The 22,204-nt window shown below is 34.9% G+C and overlaps 2 protein-coding genes and 1 pseudogene across 9 annotated transcripts; all 3 read left to right on the top strand.

Annotated features, from left to right (window-relative positions):
* Positions 1–4,706: 4,706 nt before the first annotated feature.
* LOC124831072 (peroxisomal and mitochondrial division factor 2-like) lies at positions 4,707–5,317 on the top strand (annotated as a pseudogene).
* A 777-nt stretch (positions 5,318–6,094) lies between these two features.
* Positions 6,095–8,625, top strand: LOC124831068 (uncharacterized). 3 transcript variants are annotated; one of them, XM_047304957.2, is made up of 4 exons: positions 6,095–6,234; positions 6,975–7,103; positions 7,506–7,643; positions 8,234–8,625. In XM_047304957.2, the coding sequence occupies exons 2-4, from the start codon at positions 6,975–6,977 to the stop codon at positions 8,420–8,422; spliced, it is 456 nt and encodes a 151-aa protein (XP_047160913.1). In that variant the 5' UTR covers positions 6,095–6,234; the 3' UTR covers positions 8,423–8,625. The 3 variants fall into 3 exon arrangements, with proteins under 3 accessions (XP_047160913.1, XP_047160912.1, XP_047160911.1); XM_047304956.2 differs by having other exon boundaries at positions 6,972–7,103; XM_047304955.2 differs by having other exon boundaries at positions 6,965–7,103.
* Positions 8,626–10,362: 1,737 nt separating this feature from the next.
* On the top strand, positions 10,363–22,014 carry LOC148201544 (uncharacterized). Of its 6 annotated transcripts, none has more exons than XM_088109314.1 (9): positions 10,363–10,481; positions 11,306–11,526; positions 11,662–11,771; positions 12,221–12,261; positions 12,359–12,435; positions 13,295–13,403; positions 13,526–13,539; positions 14,270–14,371; positions 21,737–22,014. In XM_088109314.1, the coding sequence occupies exons 2-9, from the start codon at positions 11,482–11,484 to the stop codon at positions 21,851–21,853; spliced, it is 615 nt and encodes a 204-aa protein (XP_087965440.1). In that variant the 5' UTR covers positions 10,363–10,481; positions 11,306–11,481; the 3' UTR covers positions 21,854–22,014. The 6 variants fall into 6 exon arrangements, with proteins under 6 accessions (XP_087965440.1, XP_087965441.1, XP_087965442.1 ...); XM_088109315.1 differs by having other exon boundaries at positions 11,662–11,809; XM_088109316.1 differs by having other exon boundaries at positions 11,662–11,809; positions 12,337–12,435; positions 14,292–14,371.
* Positions 22,015–22,204: the final 190 nt, after the last annotated feature.

Below are 22,204 nucleotides of genomic sequence, written 5' to 3'. Positions count from 1 at the left end.
TATATTTGATGAAATCTAACCTCAAAAACCACAACATTTGTTGTTCATAAGAAATTGAGTATAAAACCACATAACACCCACTATATAACCACTTACCTCTTTCAAAAATAACCACATAGAATTGAGTAGATAACCATATACTGCACCAATATATTTGATGAAATCTAACCTTAAACCATAACATTTGTTGTTCATAAGCAATTGAGTATAAAACTACATAAGACCTAATATATAACAATTTACTGCACCAAAGAAATGTGATTATTGTTATTGAATTTAACCACTTTCATTGTTATTGCACCAATAAATTTGATAAAATGTATCCTAAAAAACACAAACATATGTTATTCGTAAGCAATTAAGTAAAATACCACTTAAGCATGAGTACATAAGTACTTACTACACCAATGAATGTGATAATTGGTATTAAAGTTCACCACTTTTATTGTTGAACGCCATTATTTTTATTTGTACATAACTATCTTAACAAATAACCACATAACACTTATGACATAACCACTTACTGGACCAATGCTTGTGAAATCAGTTTTTCACTCACTTATGCCATCTATCTTTAATTTTTGCAGGGTGTTCATAATTATTAGCTTTAATCATTGTACTTCGTTGTGCTATGGTTTAAGAGTTATTCAACTGCAACATTGGGTGACAATTTATTTCGTTAATAATCATTTCATCAGTTGTACAAAACCACTTTAATATATAACCACTTTAACCAGTTACTGTAACAATTTCTCATTTTTTTTATATCACAACATCATATAAAACTCAGAACATAACATACATTACATTACCACTTAATGCAACAACACATTCATGAAGCTAACTTTAGTACTTCACTAATTGTACTACATAACAAAGCCGTGTAACCACGCACAATATTCGAAAATGACAACAACGATAAAATTGAAATACAAATCAACAAATTATGAAAGTCCTCAATTTGTTTTACTTTTAATTGTTCTTGTTTGATCCATTGCTTTCATGTTTGTCATTGTGAACAGGTGGAATCAATCATCAACGGACCGGGTTGGAGGCTTTTGGTAACAATTGGTATTGATACAAAAACGCACACACCCTGGGTTTCTGTAACCTGGCTCTGGATACCACTATTGAAACTGGAAGCAATGAAGTTTAAGGAAGAGTTTATTCTTAGCAGAATAACGAAGACTGAAAATGAAAAAACATAACATCACTAACTTTATTCACAGAGACGTAAGGTTTGTATACATGCACACAGTACAATAACAGAAAAAATGGTAACCTGTTTTTACACAAAACTTGAATTATGCAGCATTAATTACCATAGTTCATAAAATAATTATGTAACAAACTTTTTAATGTGTCTGGAGGATGACTTGGTTGAACAACAGAGTCAAGGCACATTTGTGGCACAAGGTAGGGAGGACCTCCTAGTACCAGCCACAGGTCGGCTAAACCGTTCAGGTCGTGTGCGTGCTGTTGGAGGAGCTATTGGATTGAGGGACTACTTTGACCCTAAACCAAGAAGCACAGAAGCTGTGACTCAAGAAATGGTTAGTAGCATCAAGCAACAGGTTCAAGTCGAATTAGAGGAAAGCATGGGTGAACGCTTCAGAATGCTCAAAGAAAAACTTGCGATAATCACCCAACAATATCAACAGCAACAACAACAAGAGCAAGAACAACAGTCACAACAGGAGGAGGCCCCTATAGATGATCCTACTACACCTCGTGCAAGCACCAAAGGCTCATGCTCTACTACAGATTGTATTGATTACAGTATTCAGTATGAGTTTTTGGTTGATGAGGATCTTTCGCGCGTAGTGGTCGTGGGACGATAGATTGCAGGAGGCCAGAACATTCATGGTGCTCCTTTATTGCCCACTCACGCGCGGGTAATGATTGATGATCCAAGAGACCCCCAGGCTCGAGTGTCGGTGCCTACATCTGAAATCCAATTCGTGGGGGAGGCCTTAGGCACATTTATAGCTTGGCCTAAGGCTATGATCATGCCATATTTTGGCCCACTAGCGGTATTATATTCTTCTTTTTATTATCTTAAATCTTCAAGTTATAATTAAACAATTCCTAACTTTTGTAAATGTGAGTTGTAGGTCTACCGTCCTAAGAAACAACCAATTGCTCAACCTGTGAACGAGGCTCCCGAGGAATCAGAAGACCATGATGTTATATCCATATTGACCTCTAGATTAAATACGTTGAGAAAATGACCGGTAGAGATGTTGTGGGAGTTAAGAACATTTGGCCTCGAGTGCCATGTTCCATTGTATATTAATTTCGATGATGCATATGAGATCATTGGTGGAGAAAAAATGCTCAACATTTCATGCATACAACTATGGTGCATGTAATTTTTTTATTGGTTATTTTCCAATTTGTATATTAGTATTATTAATTTTTAATAAATATACTTAACTTTATTCTTACAGGTACATGGACACCGTCGTAGTTGAATCAGGTCGGGCGTCAGTTTATGGTTTTTTTGAACCTCAAACCATTCAACCATCAGGAAACACATTAGATTCCAGAAAATCATATATTCAAACATGGATAACTGAGTCTAACAGAGAGATATATATCGTGTCATACATTGATGCGTATGTGTTTCCCAATATTGTCAACTTTTATCGAATTTTAATCGATAAATTAACTCACTAGTTGTTGGTACATGACAGGGGCCATTGGCAACTCATGGTGATCATTCCAAAAAAAGCACACGTTGTATGGTTTTGTTCTCTTCATAAGAAGATTAAAGAGGAGTTGAAGTCCTTGATACAAACGTAAGTATTACATTCATTCTTATCAATTCATTATGATATTAATATATTAACTTATGTTTCTAATGTTTCAAATTTGTTTAGAGTTGTGACTAGGACCAGAGGACAACAACTTGAAATTATATATCCTAAGGTTGGAATTCGTTTATCTTTAACCTTTAATTTTCGTAGTCAAATTTAAACCATTACATTTGACTAAGTTCTTTCACATGTTTAGTGTAATAAACATTTTCCTGGGCATGTGGCTACTATATCATGTCATGGATGAAGGCAATCATTCGAACATAAATCAGAGGAGAATGGACTGAGGTAAAAGTTTACATTTGAAAATTTAGAAATATCAATAAACTTTTGACATTAATATGAATATAATATAGTAAAGTTTCCTTGATTATGCAGCAGTTCAACACTACCTCTCCATTGTCCACTTCAGTAATAACGACGATAAGAGAGGATTGGGCACGATATTTGAATAAACATTTTAAATACCTATATAGCTTTAGGTTTTTCCTTTCATGATAGTAGCATTTGCTTACTTGTGCAGCTTTTAAAATGTTAATAGATTATTGTGAATAGATGAATACTGCGAATGAATGAATGAAAAACTGGGTTCTTTAAAGTTTTGATGTTAGCATCAACGTCTTTTAGTTTTACTATTTAATTGGAATTGATGAATTGATGATAACATGGTTTAAATTAATTAATTCTGTGAATATATATGAATTGGAAAACTGGTTTCTGTATTTCAGGATTGGTTGAATGAGCTAAACCGAATCAAATCCAAAAAAAAAACACCGAAGGTAGCGTCGAGTATACACTATTTGACCTTCAAACATCAACAGTAACGTCATATATAGAAAACTTCGACGTTAACCTTACGTCCATCCCCTTATGCTTGACGTCAAATATTCCTTTAAATATATATATTTATTCAAATATTACTCAAAAATTGACGTCTTCCCTAAACTTCGACGTAAAAATTATGTCCTTTATCAGCCGCATGGATGTTAAGTTTACGTATATTCCCTACTACATTAAATGACAAATCTTACTATAAATATAAATATTTATTTAAATATTGAACGTCAATCTCTTTGCTAAAGAACGTAACCTGACGTCATTGCACAATGTCGACGTTAGGTTTACGTCAAATATCAATATAATTGACGTGAAATTGTCCTATTAATGTCACTTCGTAATCTTCGACGTAAAAGTTACGTCGCCCACTATGACGTCGGTCTCGAATTTGTCGTTAAAAGCAAAAAATAAATGACGTAATACGTTGTTTTTGCACTAGTGCTCATCACGCGAGCAACCTCATCACGCCACCACCCAACGCGAGCAGTGCCATTACAAGTTCAATCTCTCTGCCACCACTCTCCCTTCATCATCACGAGGCCGCCATCATCCTCCAAGAAAACGCAGCAGTTCAAAACCTAGAAAACCCAGATCCTCAAACCAGAAAACACAACAACCCAAAAAAACCCCAAATCAAACCCATAAACTTAGAAAATTTCTTCTTAATTTCATTTTGGATTCCCTTCCTTATCAACAGAAAAAATCAAATCATGACCTAAATCAACAAAATCCAAAATTGCTGCAGCATCAACTGATCCTCCAAAACCTATTAAATCCAAAATAGGTGCATAAGTAATTGGTGAAGACAACATCTTTGGGAACAAGGGCATTGGGCAAAGTGGTTGTGTTTTGGGGAGGATTAAGGACACGTTTGGGATGATCGTCGATCTCGATAAAGAAGATGTTAGTGGCAGAGACAGAAGCTGCCTTGGTGGCGGAGGAAGGAAGGGAACTCACCGGAGGCGCCGTTCGGCCTGGCGATGAATTGGTGAACGATTTTGATTACTGTTTTCTTAGTTGATGAACTAATCGCGTGTTATTTTTGTTTGCTTTGCAGAATCAGTCATGGCGGATGACGGTGTTGCCAACGACGGCGTAGATGATCAGTACGGTGAGGAATCGACGACGAAGATCGAAGTGTTGCAACGCGAACGCGATGAATTGGTGAACGAGAACGCCACAAGGAAGGAGGAGATCAAGAAGCTGACGGCAGAGCTCGACATTTTGCAAAGAGAAGACGCGACGAATAATGAGAAGATCGAGGAGATGCAGCGAGAGGTGGCGCAGTCGCGCGACGCGGCGAAGGCGGCCGAGGTTATCGCGGCGAGGGCAACGGACCTGGAGACGGATGTGGCGAGGCTATTACACGATTTGATATCAAAGATGGCTGCGGCGGAGGAGGCGAGGGCGAATGCTTCTGAATTGATGAAGAATTTAGGGGAGAAGAGTCGTTGGTTGAGTCTTTGGAGAAGGAACTGACGTCTTTAAAAAAGGTGAAGGTAGAGGGTGAGGTTAGGATTAAGGATTTGGAGAGGAAGATTGGAGTTCTGGAAACCAAGGAAATTGAGGAAAGGAACAAGAGGATTAGGTTCGAGGAGGAGGAGATGCAACGGTCGGACTGGAACAAGAGGATTAGGTTTTGGAAACCAAGGAGACGCTGACATTGGCGACACCCCCGCTGGCTCCATATGCCACCCCCGGTGAATCTGGTTGGAGTGGACCGTGATGGTGCCTCTATCATTCTTGATGAGCGTTGCAGAGATTGAGAAAGGAAGGGAAACTCTGGTGGCTTCCCCGCGGCGGCAACAAGCGTCAATCACACACACGTGGCAAAAGTTAGGAAGGAAAATTGTGAACACACGTGGCCATCATTAGCCACATCAACTTTTAAGAGGAGGACTAAAATGTACCTTACTTTGAAAGAGAGACTAAAACCAAATTCGCTTGATAGTTTAAGAACTAAAAATATATTTAACCCTATATAAAATTATTAATATTATAAAATTCGGTGCAATTTATACTAAAATAATGTGTTTCTTTTCATAAATTTTACTTCACCAAAGACAAAAATAATTTTAATAAATTTTTAAAATTAAAGCAAAAAAGTCCCGTGTCCTATTTGGAAAAAAGAAATACAAAAGTTTACATTTCCCGTTATTACTTTAATGGAGATGTTTTAAAGGAAGAGGAATAGACTAAAAGGTAACTAGAAATATAAAAAATTGTAAGCATTTTATTAATATAATAAATTTTAAAAATATAAAAAAATATTTATAAAATGATTAAATTATCTTTATTAATATAAATAAATTTAATTAAATATTGCATTATATTTTATCATTAATTTCATAATTTACTATTATTTAATAATTTTACTATTATTTTTTGTTATATTTTAAGGGTATTTTCGTGAGGATAAACCCTAAAGAACCATAAACCCTAAATAGCCCTACCCTGTCAAATGGAATTGTAAAACAGTTTCGATAGTCACCATAGATAGATTCAGAGATTTCGCCAAAATAAATAAATAACATTGATTTCAAGCATTTGCAACAACCAACGCCATCCACGTTTTCAGGTGACTATCATCGCTCCCTGTTTCGTTCTTCTATTCTCTTCTTCATTACACTAAAACCATTTTCTTTTCTCCATTTCATTTTTTTTTTAAATTTTTTTGATGATTGCAAGAGCTTCAATTATATCCATGGTCTGTGATGCTGGATTTGTTGATTTCTTCCTTGCCCCTAATTTTTTCATCCTCTCTCGTTTTTTTCCTCGTCCGATCATTTACTGAAACCTTGTTTGCTGAAAGTGAGACCATGTTCTTGCAATCATGCTTTGTGTTTTTTTTTTCTATAATTGCATGTTGTTACTGACTAGGTGATTGGAAAAAAGTAAATGCACAGAGAAGACAGATTACAGGGACGTTTGAGATTCGTGTAACTATATTTGTAGGTCTTAAAATACTGTTTCTTTTCTTAGAGTATACACAGTTGGATAATATCATTACGAGAAAATAGGACCAAACAGAATTGGACTTTTAGAGAAAATAAGAAGAAAAAAGTTTTTCTTTTTGTTTTTAATTTAATTATTTTTCTTATTGTATAGAGCTTACAGAGAAGTTTATCGGAGTAAGTATGTCTTTACGTTGTGCAAAACTGTGGTGTATGACATGATTCTACATTCCGTATTACGAAGCCTAGCTTTAGGAATTTCTGTTTACCTATGGTAGACATCCCTTTTAAAATGCAAATCAAACCAAATTTAGTAGTTTGTCATCCCCAAACTAAGGGTGCTGACCTTGACAGTGAATAGCAGATGGATCCCTTTGCAGCACACGAAGAGCAACTTGCTTCCCAGAGAATGAGGCAAAAGCTTGAAGAAGTAAATGTGGCTGCTCAAACTAATCTCGCCCCTGTGCAAGACCATGTCAATTTTAGTCTTCAGGTTCTTTCTGTTCCTTTTCTGTAACAAGTAATTCAGTATTTATTTTTACTATTTGATGGCATTACTGAATATTTCATCAGAAGATTTGAAAAAGGTTTTATGTCTTGATAACACAAATTGTATTATTAGCTGGTTTTTGTTTCACATTGTATCTTCATTTCTGGTTTTAGTTCAAATTATTATGCCATGATATTCTTCTGGTCTAATGAGTCATAAATGCAAAACATTAATTGACATGGATTTTTGGTAACAGAATTTGACTTTTTGTACCTTGAGTCCTATATTTTTCTTTCTACCAGATTGATATAGTTTTGCAGACAATCGGTGTATGTGGTAATTGGTTTCTGTGATAAAGCATACTTTCAATTCCATGTAGTTCATTGTTTGGTTGAATTGTTGTAGAAAGCCTATTTTAAATGTGCGCACGAGTGCTTTGATAGAAGCAAAAGGCAGGAGGAGATAAGCAATTGTGTCGAAAATTGCAACATACCTCTTAATAATGCTCAACAGACATTTGATGCTGAGATGGGAAGGTTTCAGGTGAGCTACCCCATATTTTTGTTATCTTACTCTATGTATGTGGGTTTTATTATCTGTAATTTATTATTTAAACTTCCTTAGTATGTATAAAATTGTTGAGGAATGTCTTATGAAATTGGAGAATGATAGCCTCAAGATCTTGGGCCATATGCATAGGAAAGACAAGACTTCCTGCCAGTGGCATTTACACATTTTTTTATTGAATAAGGACTCTCTTATCCTTATTTCATTTCAAAATTGTCCATTGCATCAACATGTAGGCTTTATCCTTAACTAGTTGTGAATTCAAGCTGCTTATAGTGTTATTGAGTATCTTCATGATGACAAATAATCGATTGTTCTTTCATGGTAAAGGTAGTGCAAAAAATATTTGCTTCTACTTTTTCATGGTATTACTGTGATTTTTGTGCGGTAGAATGGATTCTGGTGTTATCCACACACCCGATTAGGTTATCTGCTGTGCTAGTCGTTGCTCCGAATTGTTTATATGAATTCATTATCTGATATCCGCACCATGTTCTATTTCCTGAAAGCATTTTGACATATAGTACCTTTCTCTTTGGCCTGACAGTGTTTTCAACATGGTGCAGGAAAGGTTGAATAGATCTCTGATGGTGTGCCAAGATAAGTATGAGGCAGCTAAGCTCCAGCGTACTGAAGCTAAGCATGATTTGCTTTCCTGTGCTGATAAAGCAATCCAGGAGAGTATCGAGACTCTGCCACATCTTGCCAACAAGTTGAAATCTTCCTTGGGAATTAGGGACAATGACTTCATGTAGCATACTCTCCTAGTGGGATATTATTATTGTTATTGATTCCTTGTAGCTTTTTTATTCATCCATACATTTAACCCCATATGCAAATCAAATTGGGTGCAATTAAATCTTGCCCCTCAAACAAATCATAAGGGTATTTTACTCAATATTTGAGAAATTCAGTCAACTGGTGGATGCTGTAATTTGCAAAAAAAGGTTTAGCTGAACACTTCCTATAGACTATTATTTTATATATATGGTTAACATTCGATTGCAGGTTGTAGTCATCAGATAAAGGATGTGTGTGTAAGCCAGGAATGTGGTTTTAGAAAACAACCCACTTAGGTTAGGTTAGTAAACCGTCACACCATGTGTGTTCTCTGATGAGTGGGAAGAAAAGATGAACAGAGTGAAAGGTGTAGGAGAGAGAAGGGGAGTGAAACAATGAATTGAAACATTTTCTCCTTAAAACATGCTAATAAACTTTCAAATAATTAAGGACAATATCTTTTTTATTTCACCAGTGTTCAGAATTATAAAATTATAACAAACTTGCTGTATAAAACAGTGACTGGTCTCACAATGTGAAAGTTGTTAGGTAAGTGTAGAATTATGAGGAAGTATCATCTTTTTTACCTTTGAGGTTCATTTACTTGAATTGTTCGTATGCTAAGCCATGATTTACGGCTGCCAATAAGTTAAAAATCCTTCCAAGAATGCTTCTTCATCTCTTTGTTAATAATCTCTACACACTCATTTTGCCTATCACTACATAAGGAGTGTACTCATTTTTCTTTTTATGTGTTTAGCCTTTAATTATTTTTCAACTTCCATACATCAGAGAGTTACACTGATAGAGAGGAAAAAAAATGGAGACAAAACTGAAGTAACTAGAGATTCTATTTAAATTTGACCTTGTAGTGTTCTTGCATTTGTTTTTCTTCAAACTATAGTTATTAACTTATTCTCATTTCCCATTAATTTTCACCACCTTTAAGTCCATGATTGTTAAACAACCAGTTTCTCTCTATTTTTATCTAATTTGAAATATTAATTTATTATAAGTTTTACTGTGATATGATTATAATGTATAATATTTGTATTTGTATATGACAATTGAATGCTTTAAAATTGTAATTTCATATTCAAACTAGTTTTCACGTTCAAATCGAATGCTATTATTTAAATATTGTCCTGTTTAAATGCAGAGTTTAACTTTTTTTGCCTTTCAAAATAATGAATAGAGTTCATACTTAATAATTATATATATATATATATATATATATATATATATAATTTATTTAAAATAGCTAATGCTTAAACTAGGTATTAATGTGAAGTAACAATGCTGAACGATATTTTTATCAATATGTTTAATTATTAAATATTCACTCAGTTTTTTTTAAAAAGTAAATACCTTTTAAATATAATAAGACAAGTTTAAAATACATTAGATTTAGTGAAAAAAGTGTGGACAGTGAGCACAAATGCGGACACATTTATTAGGCCAGTTCTATAACTATTAATCAAAATTGTTGTCACCATTATTTTGTTTTACACACTACTCTTATAAATACAACCAATTTTATCTATTTTATTATTTATAAAATATTCACCTAACTATTAGTAATAACAACTTTTTAACCGTTTTCATACACATTTTAATCTTTTAAATTCTTATTTATTTCAATATTAATTTTACTATTATTTTTATTTTAATAGTTATTATAATATTTAATTATTTCATTATATTTTTTTATTATCATAAAAAATTTATACGCGTGTATTTATGCTAGTATTGTATAATATAAACTAAAATTATCTGTTTATGCTGTATATATTATTTAATATAAATTAAAATTAATTATATAACGAGTATATTAAAAAATATTTAAAGTGTTTTAATAAAAAATTCAAAAGATATAATATTTTTTTTTAAAGAAAACTATTCTAACAAAAGTACGTTTTCTTTCTTTCTGCAGTTAAGTTATAAAAAAAAAATTTAAAATTGGAACTTCCGAAAGCTAAAAAGAGATAAGGCAGTGCTATAGCTGCATCAGCAGAGTCTCGCAACCCTTCGCAGGTGATAACTTCTGTCTTTCACATTTAATGAAACCGAAACTATGTTAATGGGTTTCACTGTTACAACACGTCGGTGTGAAATTTCAATTTGGTTTCAAAGAACAAACAAAGAACTATCATGGGTTCTGTTCATGGATTTTATCTTTGCATACTCTGTATTGAGATTTAAATTATGTTTTAAGGAAGAGAGACAAGACATTGTTTCAACAATTGTTGTTGTTTGGTTAAACTTTTTACGGGCTTCACTAAATCATCATTTGGGTTCACTTTTTATTAGTGAGAATTCTGAAAAAATTTTGCCCAACAAGAAGAGAAATGTGTTCAAAAGATAATCTAGTAATAGTTAAAGCTTCCTTATGTAATCTTATGTATGCTTCCTTTGTTAAACATGGGTTTGGTTCGTGTACTTTTGAATTGATTAATTAGTCCTCCGGCTTTTGAAAATAAGAGACTTTAGTCATATTTCATGCTTACACTTAAGATTTTGTTGTAAATCTTGATTGTCACAAAGTTGAAGAAAAGACTAAATTAACGTATTTTTTTTGAAGTTTTAAAAACTAATTCATCATTTGAAAGTACAAAAACTATGACTTTGTTTGACAAAATGTATGGGGACTATAAACATTTTTTTTTTCGTTTAGTTTATTTTGATGTTTCAAGTAGAAGATAATGGTTCCATCAGGTTTCAGGTTTCCTGATGTTTTAAAAGGGATCATTATGTGAATATAGAGTTGTCAGATTTTTTAATGGATGATTTTGTAGGAGCAGTATCAGTATGAGTACCTGACATTTTATTCTTACTGTGTGCATTTTTTATCCTTGGAGAGGGAAAATAAATCTTACAGGTTCCAAGAACTGTGGGGCATATTTATTATTCTTTCCGGTACACCCTCTCTTTTGGGAGTGGTTGTCGTATGTAGAAACCAAAAGAGGCTTCCCACTTGGACAAAGAAAAAGACTGGATTCTAATCAGAGTACTGTGGTCTCAATTGAAAGAAAGAATGCATGCCGCATCTCAAACTTTCATCTTAAATCTCACTCCACAGGTTAATCCATTTCCCATTTTCATTTGATTTTTTTGGTTTTTTCCCTTTGTCTTGTTTTTTTCTTTTTTGAAAGAAGCTAAGTCAGTAATGGTAGTTTGTTGCCTGTTCTTTGGTAACACAAATTTTTGTTTTCAGGTGATCAGGTGCAAGCAGAGAGTAGGCCAGTATGTTGTGCCTATCCTGAATTATGAACATTTTGGTCTTTCATGGAAACTCAAAGTTGGTGCAAGAAATATTTTAAAAAGGCACTTCTGCTTTCTGAATTATATTTCAAATTGCATAGGTTATTTGAGTCTATACTTTATTATACAACAAGCATTTAAATTCCTTAAATGATGATTACACTGCAAAGCTTGGGGGCATCATGACATTTTTCCTTAATTATAGTATCTGTTGCTCTGTTTACTTGATAGAGTTTGGTGTAGAATTTGTTCAACGATTATGGTCCAGTCTTGGTGAATAGTTGAAAAGGGTCTCATAGTGAATAATGTTCCTGAAAATTTGGTCTTTAACCATGTTCAATGGTGTCATGCAATTCTTGTGGCTGACCTTACCCAGTGGGATAAGGCTTCGGTAGTTGTTATTGTCTATTGCCTCAGTGCTGCTAGTTTTCTAGCAGTTGTCCTTATGATTTTTTGACTGAATTTATTTAAATGACTCAAATTGATTTCAAAACATCATCTGCTTTTTACAGGCAAGATATTAAATGCCTTCCAGCTGCTGGTGTATTATCAGGTGCTGTTTTTTCTTTTCTGGCTGCATGATTATTTCAATCATAAATCATGGTTTATAAATAAGTAATTTGTCTAGGAATTTGATTTCATTTTTGTAGGTGCCGAAATTTCTTCCAATCAGTTTGAGGACTTTTCTGTCTCTGTTGCCGAGAAGGATGATACCAGAGAACTAAAGGTATCACAAAATATTTAATTGAAATAATAAAAAAAAAAAGTGAAAACATCCATAGAGAATAGAAAAAAAGGAGAGGCAAAGGTGTAACATGGAGGAGATACACAATGATAGCTCAGAAAATGATGATGGGGTGGTATTATGGATCAAATCAATACCTTTGCTGGGAGCTATTGTATTATAGGATTGGAATAGATTCAAAGTGGGTAGGTAGAGGCACTAAAGCAGAAGGGTCAGTCAGCAGGAACGCTTGTAGAAACTAGAGGGGGGCAGAATGATATCATCCTGATCCTAACCCAGTAGTAATAATTTCATATTGAGGAATAGGAGGTCATCAGCAGATAAAAACAGTTTGCAGTAGTAGTGTAAAATAGGATAATGTCAATGAAAGTAGCATTTTCAGAATTGAAATGAAAACTGTTGATTGGTGTCTGGTGAAAAAGATAGGTGCCTTTTTTTGAAAGTTGAGAGAACAATAAACTGGCTGGGTTTATCTTGTGATGTTGAAAACATGCTTAACCAAAAATGCCGGAGGATGCATTAAATGAATGATATGAGAGAAAACTTCTAGAACTGGAATACATAAGTGAGTTGAACAGCTTTATTGGCTCTACTTGCACAGAGAATACAGTTGTGGTAAAATTATAGTTTAGTTGTGTACATATGGTATATACATCAACAATAAATGTGGACAGTATCTTGAATTTTCTGAAACATAAATATGTTTTCATTTGGAGCCAAGTGTTTTGACAAAGATGGAGCATGTATAATTTTTCTGTTGATTTCTTTTCAAAATTTTTGGAACACTCATGGTTGAGATTTTCTTATAAAATTTGAACCCTCTTTTAACTTTTCTGTCCAGCTAAGCGTAGAGGTATCTGGAAACAAAACTCAAAGGATATTTGATGATGTTTTTAAGAGAATGGTTGCAGCTGCACAACCAATCCCAGGATTTCGAAGAGTAAAAGGAGGTAGAGTATTTATTTGTACTGAGATGAGAGTACTTTGTATGTAACTTCTATTTCAATAAATTGACATTTTCCTGTGCTTTTTTGATGGCCAACTGCTGCACTAACAACTTGATGACTACCAGGGAAAACACCAGATGTAAGTTTCTGATATCTATCTTATTCACAATCTTTTGTCATGTAATTTTTTGATACTCATAAATACTCTAGTTTTTCCTGTCTCCTTTACCACTAGAGGTATATATAGTGCCACTCTAGGTCTGTATATAGGTAGGTTGAAACAAATGAGACTTATATTATGTCTTTTTTTTTTTTTTTCTGAAGTTGTAACATCCCCAAAATATATTTTATTATATTTACAAACATCAAAGTATAAATGGTTCAAGGACATTCCTAAGCTTTCCTTCCCGAACCTCTGTACCACTAGAGTCTTCTAGAACCTCTATAACAATATAGTCATCTGCTCTCATGTCAAAATACGATCATGGGAGGTTCAGAAACAATCACTAAGCAAAGTAGAGAAAGTTAAATTTTGATATATTAAAAGAACAATTCAAATCGTCACATATATTCTCTACACAAAGACAAGACAATTTACATCATTAACCACAATATTTTTGAGATTATTTGTTATTAGTGTATTCCTATTATATTTTTAATGGATGTTATTATTTTATTCTCTCATTGTGATTGCTCAAAGGGTGAAAAGTTTGCTCCTGTGATTATTTATTATCCGGTAGCATCGTGTAAAGGATCATACATGTATGCAAATTTAGTTCAACTACATATATGCAAATTGAAATGCTGAAGTCTTTGATATAAAGGATATCAATTCAATGTATGGTTGTATTATGTTTTCTGTTTAACAGATACCAAAACACATTTTATTAGAGGTGCTTGGACCTTCCAAAGTTTTCAAGGAAGTTATCAAGAAGATAATCAACTCAACTGTAGCTGGATATGTAGAGAAGGTATTTTGTCATATGTGAAATCTAGTTTTTCTTAATTTTGTCTTTCAAGGATATTATATATGTAGCTGAATATGTACAGAAGGTATTTTGTCATATGTGAAATCAAGTTTTTCTTAATTTTGTCATTCAAGGATATTATATATGTAGCTGAATATGTAGAGAAGGTATTTTGTCATATGTGAAATCTAGTTTTTCTTAATTTTGTCTTTCAAGGATATTATATAGCTACTAAAATACAAAAGGGGAAAATTAAGTATAATTTAGTATGATAGCTAGTGGGAAGATCCATCTATGGAATCCTCAGCCACTTCGAATAAACTTGTTCACATTCTTCCAAAGGAGACAATGTACACAAGGGAATAGTTTGTTTGGGAGTGATTGTGATTGTGCAAATTTAATAATTCATGTCTCAAACCCCTAACCCTAAAACCTTGAGATCTTGAAACTCTGGAATCCTGAAACTGAAACCCTGAAACCTTCAAATCTGAGACCATGAGACCTTGAAACCCCGAAACCTTGAAACCCTTAGACCTTGAAACCCTGAAAAACTCAAAACCTGAGACACTAAATCCTAAAATCCTGAAACCTATAAACCCTGAAAACCTTAAACCCCGAACGAAACCCTGAAACTCGAAAACCCTGAAACCCCAAAACCTTGAAACCCTGAAAAACTGAAACCCTTAGACCTTGAAACCCATAATCCCTAGAACCCATAACCCCTTAAACCCTCGAGACTCTGGACCACTGAAACCCCAAAACCCTGAAACCCTAGAACTGTGAAACCCTAAAACTGTGAAACCCTAAAACCCTAAAATTGTGAAACCCTAAAACCCTGAAATCTTAAAACCATGAAATCCTAAAACCCTGAAACCTTAAAACCCTAAAACCTCAAAACCTCAAAACCTTGAAACCCAGAAACACTGAAACCTCGAATATTCAAAACCCTAAAACTTTGAAACCCTGAAATCCTAAAACATTGAAACCCCAAAACCTTGAAACCCTAGAACTCTAAAACCCTAGAACTCTGAAACCTGAAACCCTAAAAGCCTGAAACCCCGAAACCAAGAAACCCTTAAACCTTGAAATCGTAAAAGCTTGAAACCCTGAAACCTTAAAACTCTGAGACCCTAAGACCTTGAGACCCTGAAACCCTTAAACCTTGAAACCCTGTGATAGGATATAATATGATAGGTTATAATGGGTAATAGGTGTGCAGGAGAGAGAAAACAGTTGAAGAATTAATTGTTCAGTTTAGGAATTAATTGTTGTTGGGTAGTTAGAAGTGGGTTGCCTTTATAAGAAGGCAAGGGGGGTCTGGTAAAGGGGGGAGTTTTTGATATCAATTGTATAGACAGGAACCTTGATCCTGGGGAGGGGGATTATGCTCCCAGTTACTGGTTGTACATGACATTGGTTGATGTGAATACATATTTTCATTCTTTTCTTACCATTTGGGTGCTATTGTGTGAGTGTGTGTTGTGAGACAGTTTGGTTTCATACCCAGAAACCTAACAATTTGGTCCGACCTGCCGGATCAAAGTGGGGGTGACGGATCAAGAAGCTGCTGGATCCTTTGGAGAGGAGAACGTGATGGAAGGAAGAATCGATAATGTGGAAAGGTGGGCCAGCGGACAGAAAATAGTGCTAGCAGAATGGAGAAGAAATATCCAAGAAATAAAAGAAATGATGCAGAATATCAAGATTCAGATAAAGGGCTCAACAAGAAGTGATGAATCTGCCATGAAAGGAAAGAAAGATGGTTCAGAGGAAGAGCTAGAGGAAGACGAGGGCAAAGGGCAGCAGAAGTGGAGGAAGCAGATAGAATTGCCTACTTTTGAGGGGATTGATCCAGAGGGATGGATATCCAGAGCAGAGAAAGTTTTTGAGATCCAAAACGTGGCAGCGGGGGAAAAATTAAGATTGGCCTATGCTAGCATGGAGGGAGGTGCAATCTATTGGTTCAGGGCCTGGGAAAATAAAACCAAGAACCATTCTTGGAAAGGGCTGAAAGAGGCATTGATAAGGGGGTTCGGAGGAAGAGTTAGAGGTTCTGTTTTTGAGAAGAAAAGAGAAACGGAAGCTGCAGTTTTGAGTGTTGATGGTTTTGCAAGAATTAGAGGACATAATAGGAGAGAAGAAAATATATGTGGAGAGGAAGGCAATGATGAAAACTGTGATGGAAACATTGGTGTGACTGCTGCTGGAAAAGTTGCAAAAGCTGTTGTTTTTACTACTATTGGGAAAGTAGCAAAAGTTGTTGGTGTTGCTGCCCAGGAAGTGGCAGAAGCTGCTGTTTCTGGGAAGGAAAGAGAAAGAGATATCAGTGTAGAAGACAAAAAATGTGATGGAGGCATTGTTTGTGTTGCTGCTCAGGAAGTGGCAAAAGCTGCTGTTTCTGGGAAGGAAAGAGAAAGAGATATCAGTGCAGAAGACAAAAAATGTGATGGAGGCATTGTTTGTGTTGCTGCCCAGGAAGTGGCAGAAGCTGCCGTTTCTAGGAGAGATAGTGGGGTAGGTTGTGATGTGTATGATAAAACAGAGAAGAAGGGTGAAGACAGAGGAAAGAAAGCAGAATATGGTGGGAACAGGGTGACTATGATGGCTGGAAATAAAGTAGAAGATGCAGCTGTCTTGAGTGGGGAAAAAATATGGTTGTCACAAACATACAAAACACTAGAAGACCAATGGCAGAGATATTTCTTTGCAGGGCTGCAATTTAACATTCAGAGGAAACAGTTAGCTCAACATGATGATGATGAAGGAATTGGATGGTCAGATCAACCAGTTCTTTCCTTTTTAGCTTCTAGGATGAACAAATTTGGGCAAGGAGAGGGCTTCGCCAGTACTGCTGCTATAAAAATACAAAAAAGGTTTTGGGGGTGGAAGAAGAGAAAAGAATTCTTGATCATTCATCAGAAAAGAGTTAAAATCCAGGCCCATGTAAGTGGTCACCAGGTCAGAAGGCAATATAGAACAATCATAGGGTCCATGGGAATTCTGGAAAAAAAGCAACTGTTAAAGGAGTCAACAATTTTTTCATATAGACCACCACCCAAACCTCCAGACCTGAATTGGAGGCAGCAGCCAGTGGGTTCCCTTCCTATGATGATTAGCCATGGGAACAAGCACTACTGTACCAACCTTGAGGACAAGGTTGTTTTGCAGCAAGGTGTAATGATAGGATATAATATGATAGGTTATAATGGGTAATAGGTGTGCAGGAGAGAGAAAACAGTTGAAGAATTAATTGTTCAGTTTAGGAATTAATTGTTGTTGGGTAGTTAGAAGTGGGTTGCCTTTATAAGAAGGCAAGGGGGGTCTGGTAGAGGGGGGAGTTTTTGATATCAATTGTATAGACAGGAACCTTGATCCTGGGGAGGGGGATTATGCTCCCAGTTACTGGTTGTACATGACATTGGTTGATGTGAATACATATTTTCATTCTTTTCTTACCATTTGGGTGCTATTGTGTGAGTGTGTGTTGTGAGACAGTTAGGTTTCATACCCAGAAACCTACACCCTGAAACCATGAAACCCTGAAACCCATAAACCTTGAAACCCAGAAATCTGAAACCCGAAACCTTGAAATCCAGAAACCCCAAAACCTTGAGACCTTGATTCTCTGAAACCCCGAAATCATTAACCCCAAAACCATTAACCCCGAAACCATTAAACCCTTAAACCCTGAAACACTGTAACCATAAAACCCTGAAATCCTAAAACCCTGAAACCCTAAAATCCTGAAACAGTGAAACACTCAAACCATGAAACCCCGAAATCTTGAAACCCTAAAACAATGAAACACCGAAACACTAAAAGCCATACAACTTGAAACCTTCAAACATTGAGATCCTATGACTCTGAAACCTTGAAACTTCTAAACTCCAGAACCCAAAAACCCTGAGATCTCGAAATTTTGAACCTTGAAAACCTTAAACCTCGAAACCCCAAAATCCTAAAATCCTGAAAACCTAAAACCCTGAAACCTTGAAATCCTAAATACCCGAAACCCTAGAATCCTTAAAATTTGAGATCTTAAAACCCTAAAACCCCGAAATTTTGAAACCATAAAATCCTGAAACCCCGGAACTTGGAAACCAGGAAACTCCGAAACCACGAAACCCCGACAGTCTGAAACCAGGAGACCCCGAAACCCAAAACCCTCAAACTTTCAGACCTTGAAACCTAAAAATCGTGAAATCCTAAAAATTTGAAACCTTAAAACATTGAAACCCTGAAATCACGAAACCGTGAAACTCTATAACCTTGAAACCTTGAGACCTTGAGACTTTGAAACACTGAAACCCTGAAACCCCAAAACCATGAAACCGTGAAAGCTCAAAACCCTAAAACTTTGAAACATTGAAGCCCTTAAACCCTAAAATCCTTGGAAAACGGAAATCCTAAGGCCTTGAAACCCTTAAACCTATAATCCTCGAGACCTTGGACCATCGAAACCCTAAACCCCTAAAACCTTCAAACCCTTAAACCCTAAAACCAAGAAACGTTGAACCCAGAAACAACTAAACCCCGAATCTCCGAAACCCTGAAATCCTAAAATCCTGTAAACCTAAAATCCTGAAACACTGAAACTTTGAAACCCTAGAACCCGAAATCTTGAAATCCTGAAAGCCTGAAACTCTGAAGCTCTAGAACCATGAAACCTGAAACCCTGAAAGCCCAAAACTCTAAAACTTCAAAACCACAAAACACAGCATCTCTGAAACCCCAAAATCCTTAAATCCTTAGTCCCTGGAATTGTGAAACCCTAAAACTGTGAAACCCTAAAACTATGAAACCATGAAACTTCAAAACTCTGAGACTCTGAAACCCAGAAACTTTGAAACCCTGAAACCCTTAAAGTTTGAAACCCTAAAACCCTGAAACTCTGAAACCTTGAAAAACTAAAACACTCAAACCACGAAACCCAGAAATGATGAAATCTTGAAACCATGAAACATCGAAACACGAAAAGCCATAAAAGTTGAAACCTTGAAACCTTCAAACACTAAGACCCTATTACCCTAAAACCCTGAAACCTATAAACTCTGAAACCCAACAAACCTGAAATATTGAAATCTTGAAACCATGAAACCTCGAAACCCTAAAACTCTAAAACCTTAAAACCCTCGAAATTCTAAATACTTGAAACCCTGGAATCCTTAAAATCTAGGATTCTAAAATCCTGAAACTCTGAAACCTTGAAATCCTGAAACATTAAATCCCTGAAACCCCAAAATTTTTGAAGCTCAAAAACCCAGAAACCATGAAATTTCGAAACCTTGAGACCTTGAAATCCAGAAACTTCAAGACTCTAAAACCCAAAAACTTTGAAACCCTAAAACCTTGAAACCTTGAAACCTTGAAACCTTCAAATCTTGAAACTCTGAAACTTTGAACCCTATAACCTTGAAAGTCTGAAACTCTTAAAACTTGAAACCTTGAGATTCTGAGACCTTGATATCCTGAAACACTGAAACCGTGAAACCCTTAATCCTGATACCTTGAAACCCTAAAACCGTGAAATCTTGAAATCTTGAAACCTTAAAATCCTGAAACTGTGAAATCCCGAAACTTTGAAACCTTGAAACCATGAAATCTGAAAACCTTGAAACTCTGAAACATAGAAACTCCAAAATTCTGAAAGCTTCAACTAGTGAAACTCTGAAACCCTAAAATCTTGGAACCTTGAAATCTTGAAGCTCTAAAACCTAGAAATTTTGATATTCTTAAACTCTGAAACATTGAAACCATGAAACCCTGAAACTCTAAAAGCCTGAAAGCTTGAGACCTTGAAACACTAAAACCCTGAAAACCCGAAATCCTGAAATCCTGAAACCAGAAATTTTGAAACTCTTAAACCTTGAAACTCTTAAACCCTGAAACCTTGAAAAATTGAAACCTTGACACCTTGAGACCTTGTAATTCTGAAATCTTGAACCCTTAAACCTCGATCCCTTGAACCATCCAAACCCTACAACCCTAAAATCCAAAACCCTAGAAACCATTAAACCATGAAACCACGAAACCTTGGAACCTCGAATCATTCAAACCTTGAAATCTTTAAATCTTGAAATCCTGAAATCCAAAAATCTTGAAACCGTAAAACCTTGAAACCTTGAAACCTTGAAGCACCGAAACACTAAAAGCCATAATATCGAAACTCTAAGACCTTAAAATCTTGAAATTCTAAAACCTATAAACTCCGAAACTGAGAAACCCCGAAACCTTCAAACCCTTAAATCTTAAACCCCAAAACCGCGAAGTCCTGATACCATGAGACCTTGAGACCCTAAAACATTGAAATCGTGAAACCTGGAAAACCCCTAAACCCCGACACCCTGAAATTTTGAAACCTTGAAACCTTGAAACCTTGAAACTTTGAAACCCCGAAACCCTAAAACCTTGGAATCCTAAAAACTTGAGACCGTGAAACCCTACATCCCTAAAACCCTAAAACCCTGAAAAGCTAAAACCCTATGACCCTGAAACCTCGAAACCCTGAAACCCCTAAACCCTAGAACCTTGAAACTTCGAAACCCTGAAACCACATAATCTTGAAAACTTGAGACTCTGAAATCCTGAAACCTTGAAACCTTACAACCCTAAATTCCTAAAACCCTGAAATCCTGAGACATTGAGACCCTGAAACCGTTATACTATGAAACTCAGAAACCCCGAAATCCTACAATCCTAAAACCTTGAAACCCTGAAACACAGAAACCTCGAAACTTTAAACTTTAAACCCTGAAATCTTGAAACCCCAAAATCCTAAAACCCCAAAACTCCAAAACAATATATGTAATCTAAGTAGTTCTAATGGATTCAATTTTGTAGTTGATAATGTAGGTGTTTACACATTCACAATTTTCTTATTGTTTTACTATGTTAGCTTTGGACAAGTTTCTTCCTACGCACTCCAAAAGAAAAGAAAAAACGATTAAATGATTTTCCTCTTAAACCAAAATTAGTTTATACATAAATAATTTGTAAAAGTTGTATTTTTTTAACATTTTTATTTAGTTTGTAGATGAGTTAATTTAACGTACGAAAAAAACTTATTTAATTTTTTTCTTGTTTGTGTTTTTAGAAGTTCTTACTTAGAAATTTGCCAAAACATATTCTTCATGGTTTAATTCCTTTTTTCTTTAATTAAGGAGGAGTTGATGCCATAGTGTATAACATCAAAACAATTTTTGGTTTATGAAAACTACCAATGTCAAATTTACACCACCTTGATTTTAAAATTTATAATTTGTAAACTATATACCTTGTTCTCTTTCTAATATCTTTTTTGTTAGATAGGAACTTCAAACCTTTTTATTTATCTGTTAATACCAAATTTTCTTGAAAAAATAATTGCAGGAGCGTTTGACAGTTAGCAAGGACCTAAGAGTTGAGCAAAGCTTTGAAGATCTTGAAAGTACTTTTGTAGAAGGGGAAACATTCAGCTTTGATGTTGTACTTAAGTTTAAAAATTAAATTGAATTATTTTTATTTGTTTAAATTTTATCTGAGATTTTGTTCTTTCAATGTGATAGTTTTTTTATTACCAAATATGAATTACTATAAAATATTGCTCTATGAAAAGAAAATATATCTTAAAAATCTCTCTCTTAAAGTATAGAAAAAGTTTTTTTGCTTCTAAGTCTAGATTCCTGCATAATTTAATGTCTAATTCTATTCTTTATGCCATATTTTTATGTTTATATTGAACATAAATTTCAGTATAGTTTAAAGTTGCAATATACCGTTACACCATATTAATTGAATGACCCAAACTTAACTAAATACTTAAAATAATAGATAAAATTATGAACCAAAAGAGCATTT

The sequence above is a fragment of the Vigna umbellata genome, chromosome 3, assembly GCF_029865625.1.
Source record: "Vigna umbellata cultivar VRB3 chromosome 3, Vumbellata_1.0, whole genome shotgun sequence".
NCBI classification, from domain to species: domain Eukaryota; kingdom Viridiplantae; phylum Streptophyta; class Magnoliopsida; order Fabales; family Fabaceae; genus Vigna; species Vigna umbellata.
Note: the sequence above shows the minus strand (reverse complement) of the source record. Positions and strands in the feature narration are given on the sequence as shown.

Excerpts from the sequence above, each read along its gene's own strand:
- LOC124831068 (XM_047304957.2), top strand. The coding sequence starts at position 6,975 with ATGGATCCCTTTGCAGCACACGAAGAGCAACTTGCTTCCCAGAGAATG. Across the intron at positions 7,104-7,505 it reads ATGTCAATTTTAGTCTTCAG|AAAGCCTATTTTAAATGTGC; the intron begins GTTCTTTCTGTT and ends GAATTGTTGTAG. Across the intron at positions 7,644-8,233 it reads CTGAGATGGGAAGGTTTCAG|GAAAGGTTGAATAGATCTCT; the intron begins GTGAGCTACCCC and ends AACATGGTGCAG.
- LOC148201544 (XM_088109311.1), top strand. The coding sequence starts at position 11,482 with ATGCATGCCGCATCTCAAACTTTCATCTTAAATCTCACTCCACAG. Across the intron at positions 11,527-11,661 it reads TCTTAAATCTCACTCCACAG|GTGATCAGGTGCAAGCAGAG; the intron begins GTTAATCCATTT and ends TTTTGTTTTCAG. Across the intron at positions 12,436-13,294 it reads ATGATACCAGAGAACTAAAG|CTAAGCGTAGAGGTATCTGG; the intron begins GTATCACAAAAT and ends TTTTCTGTCCAG.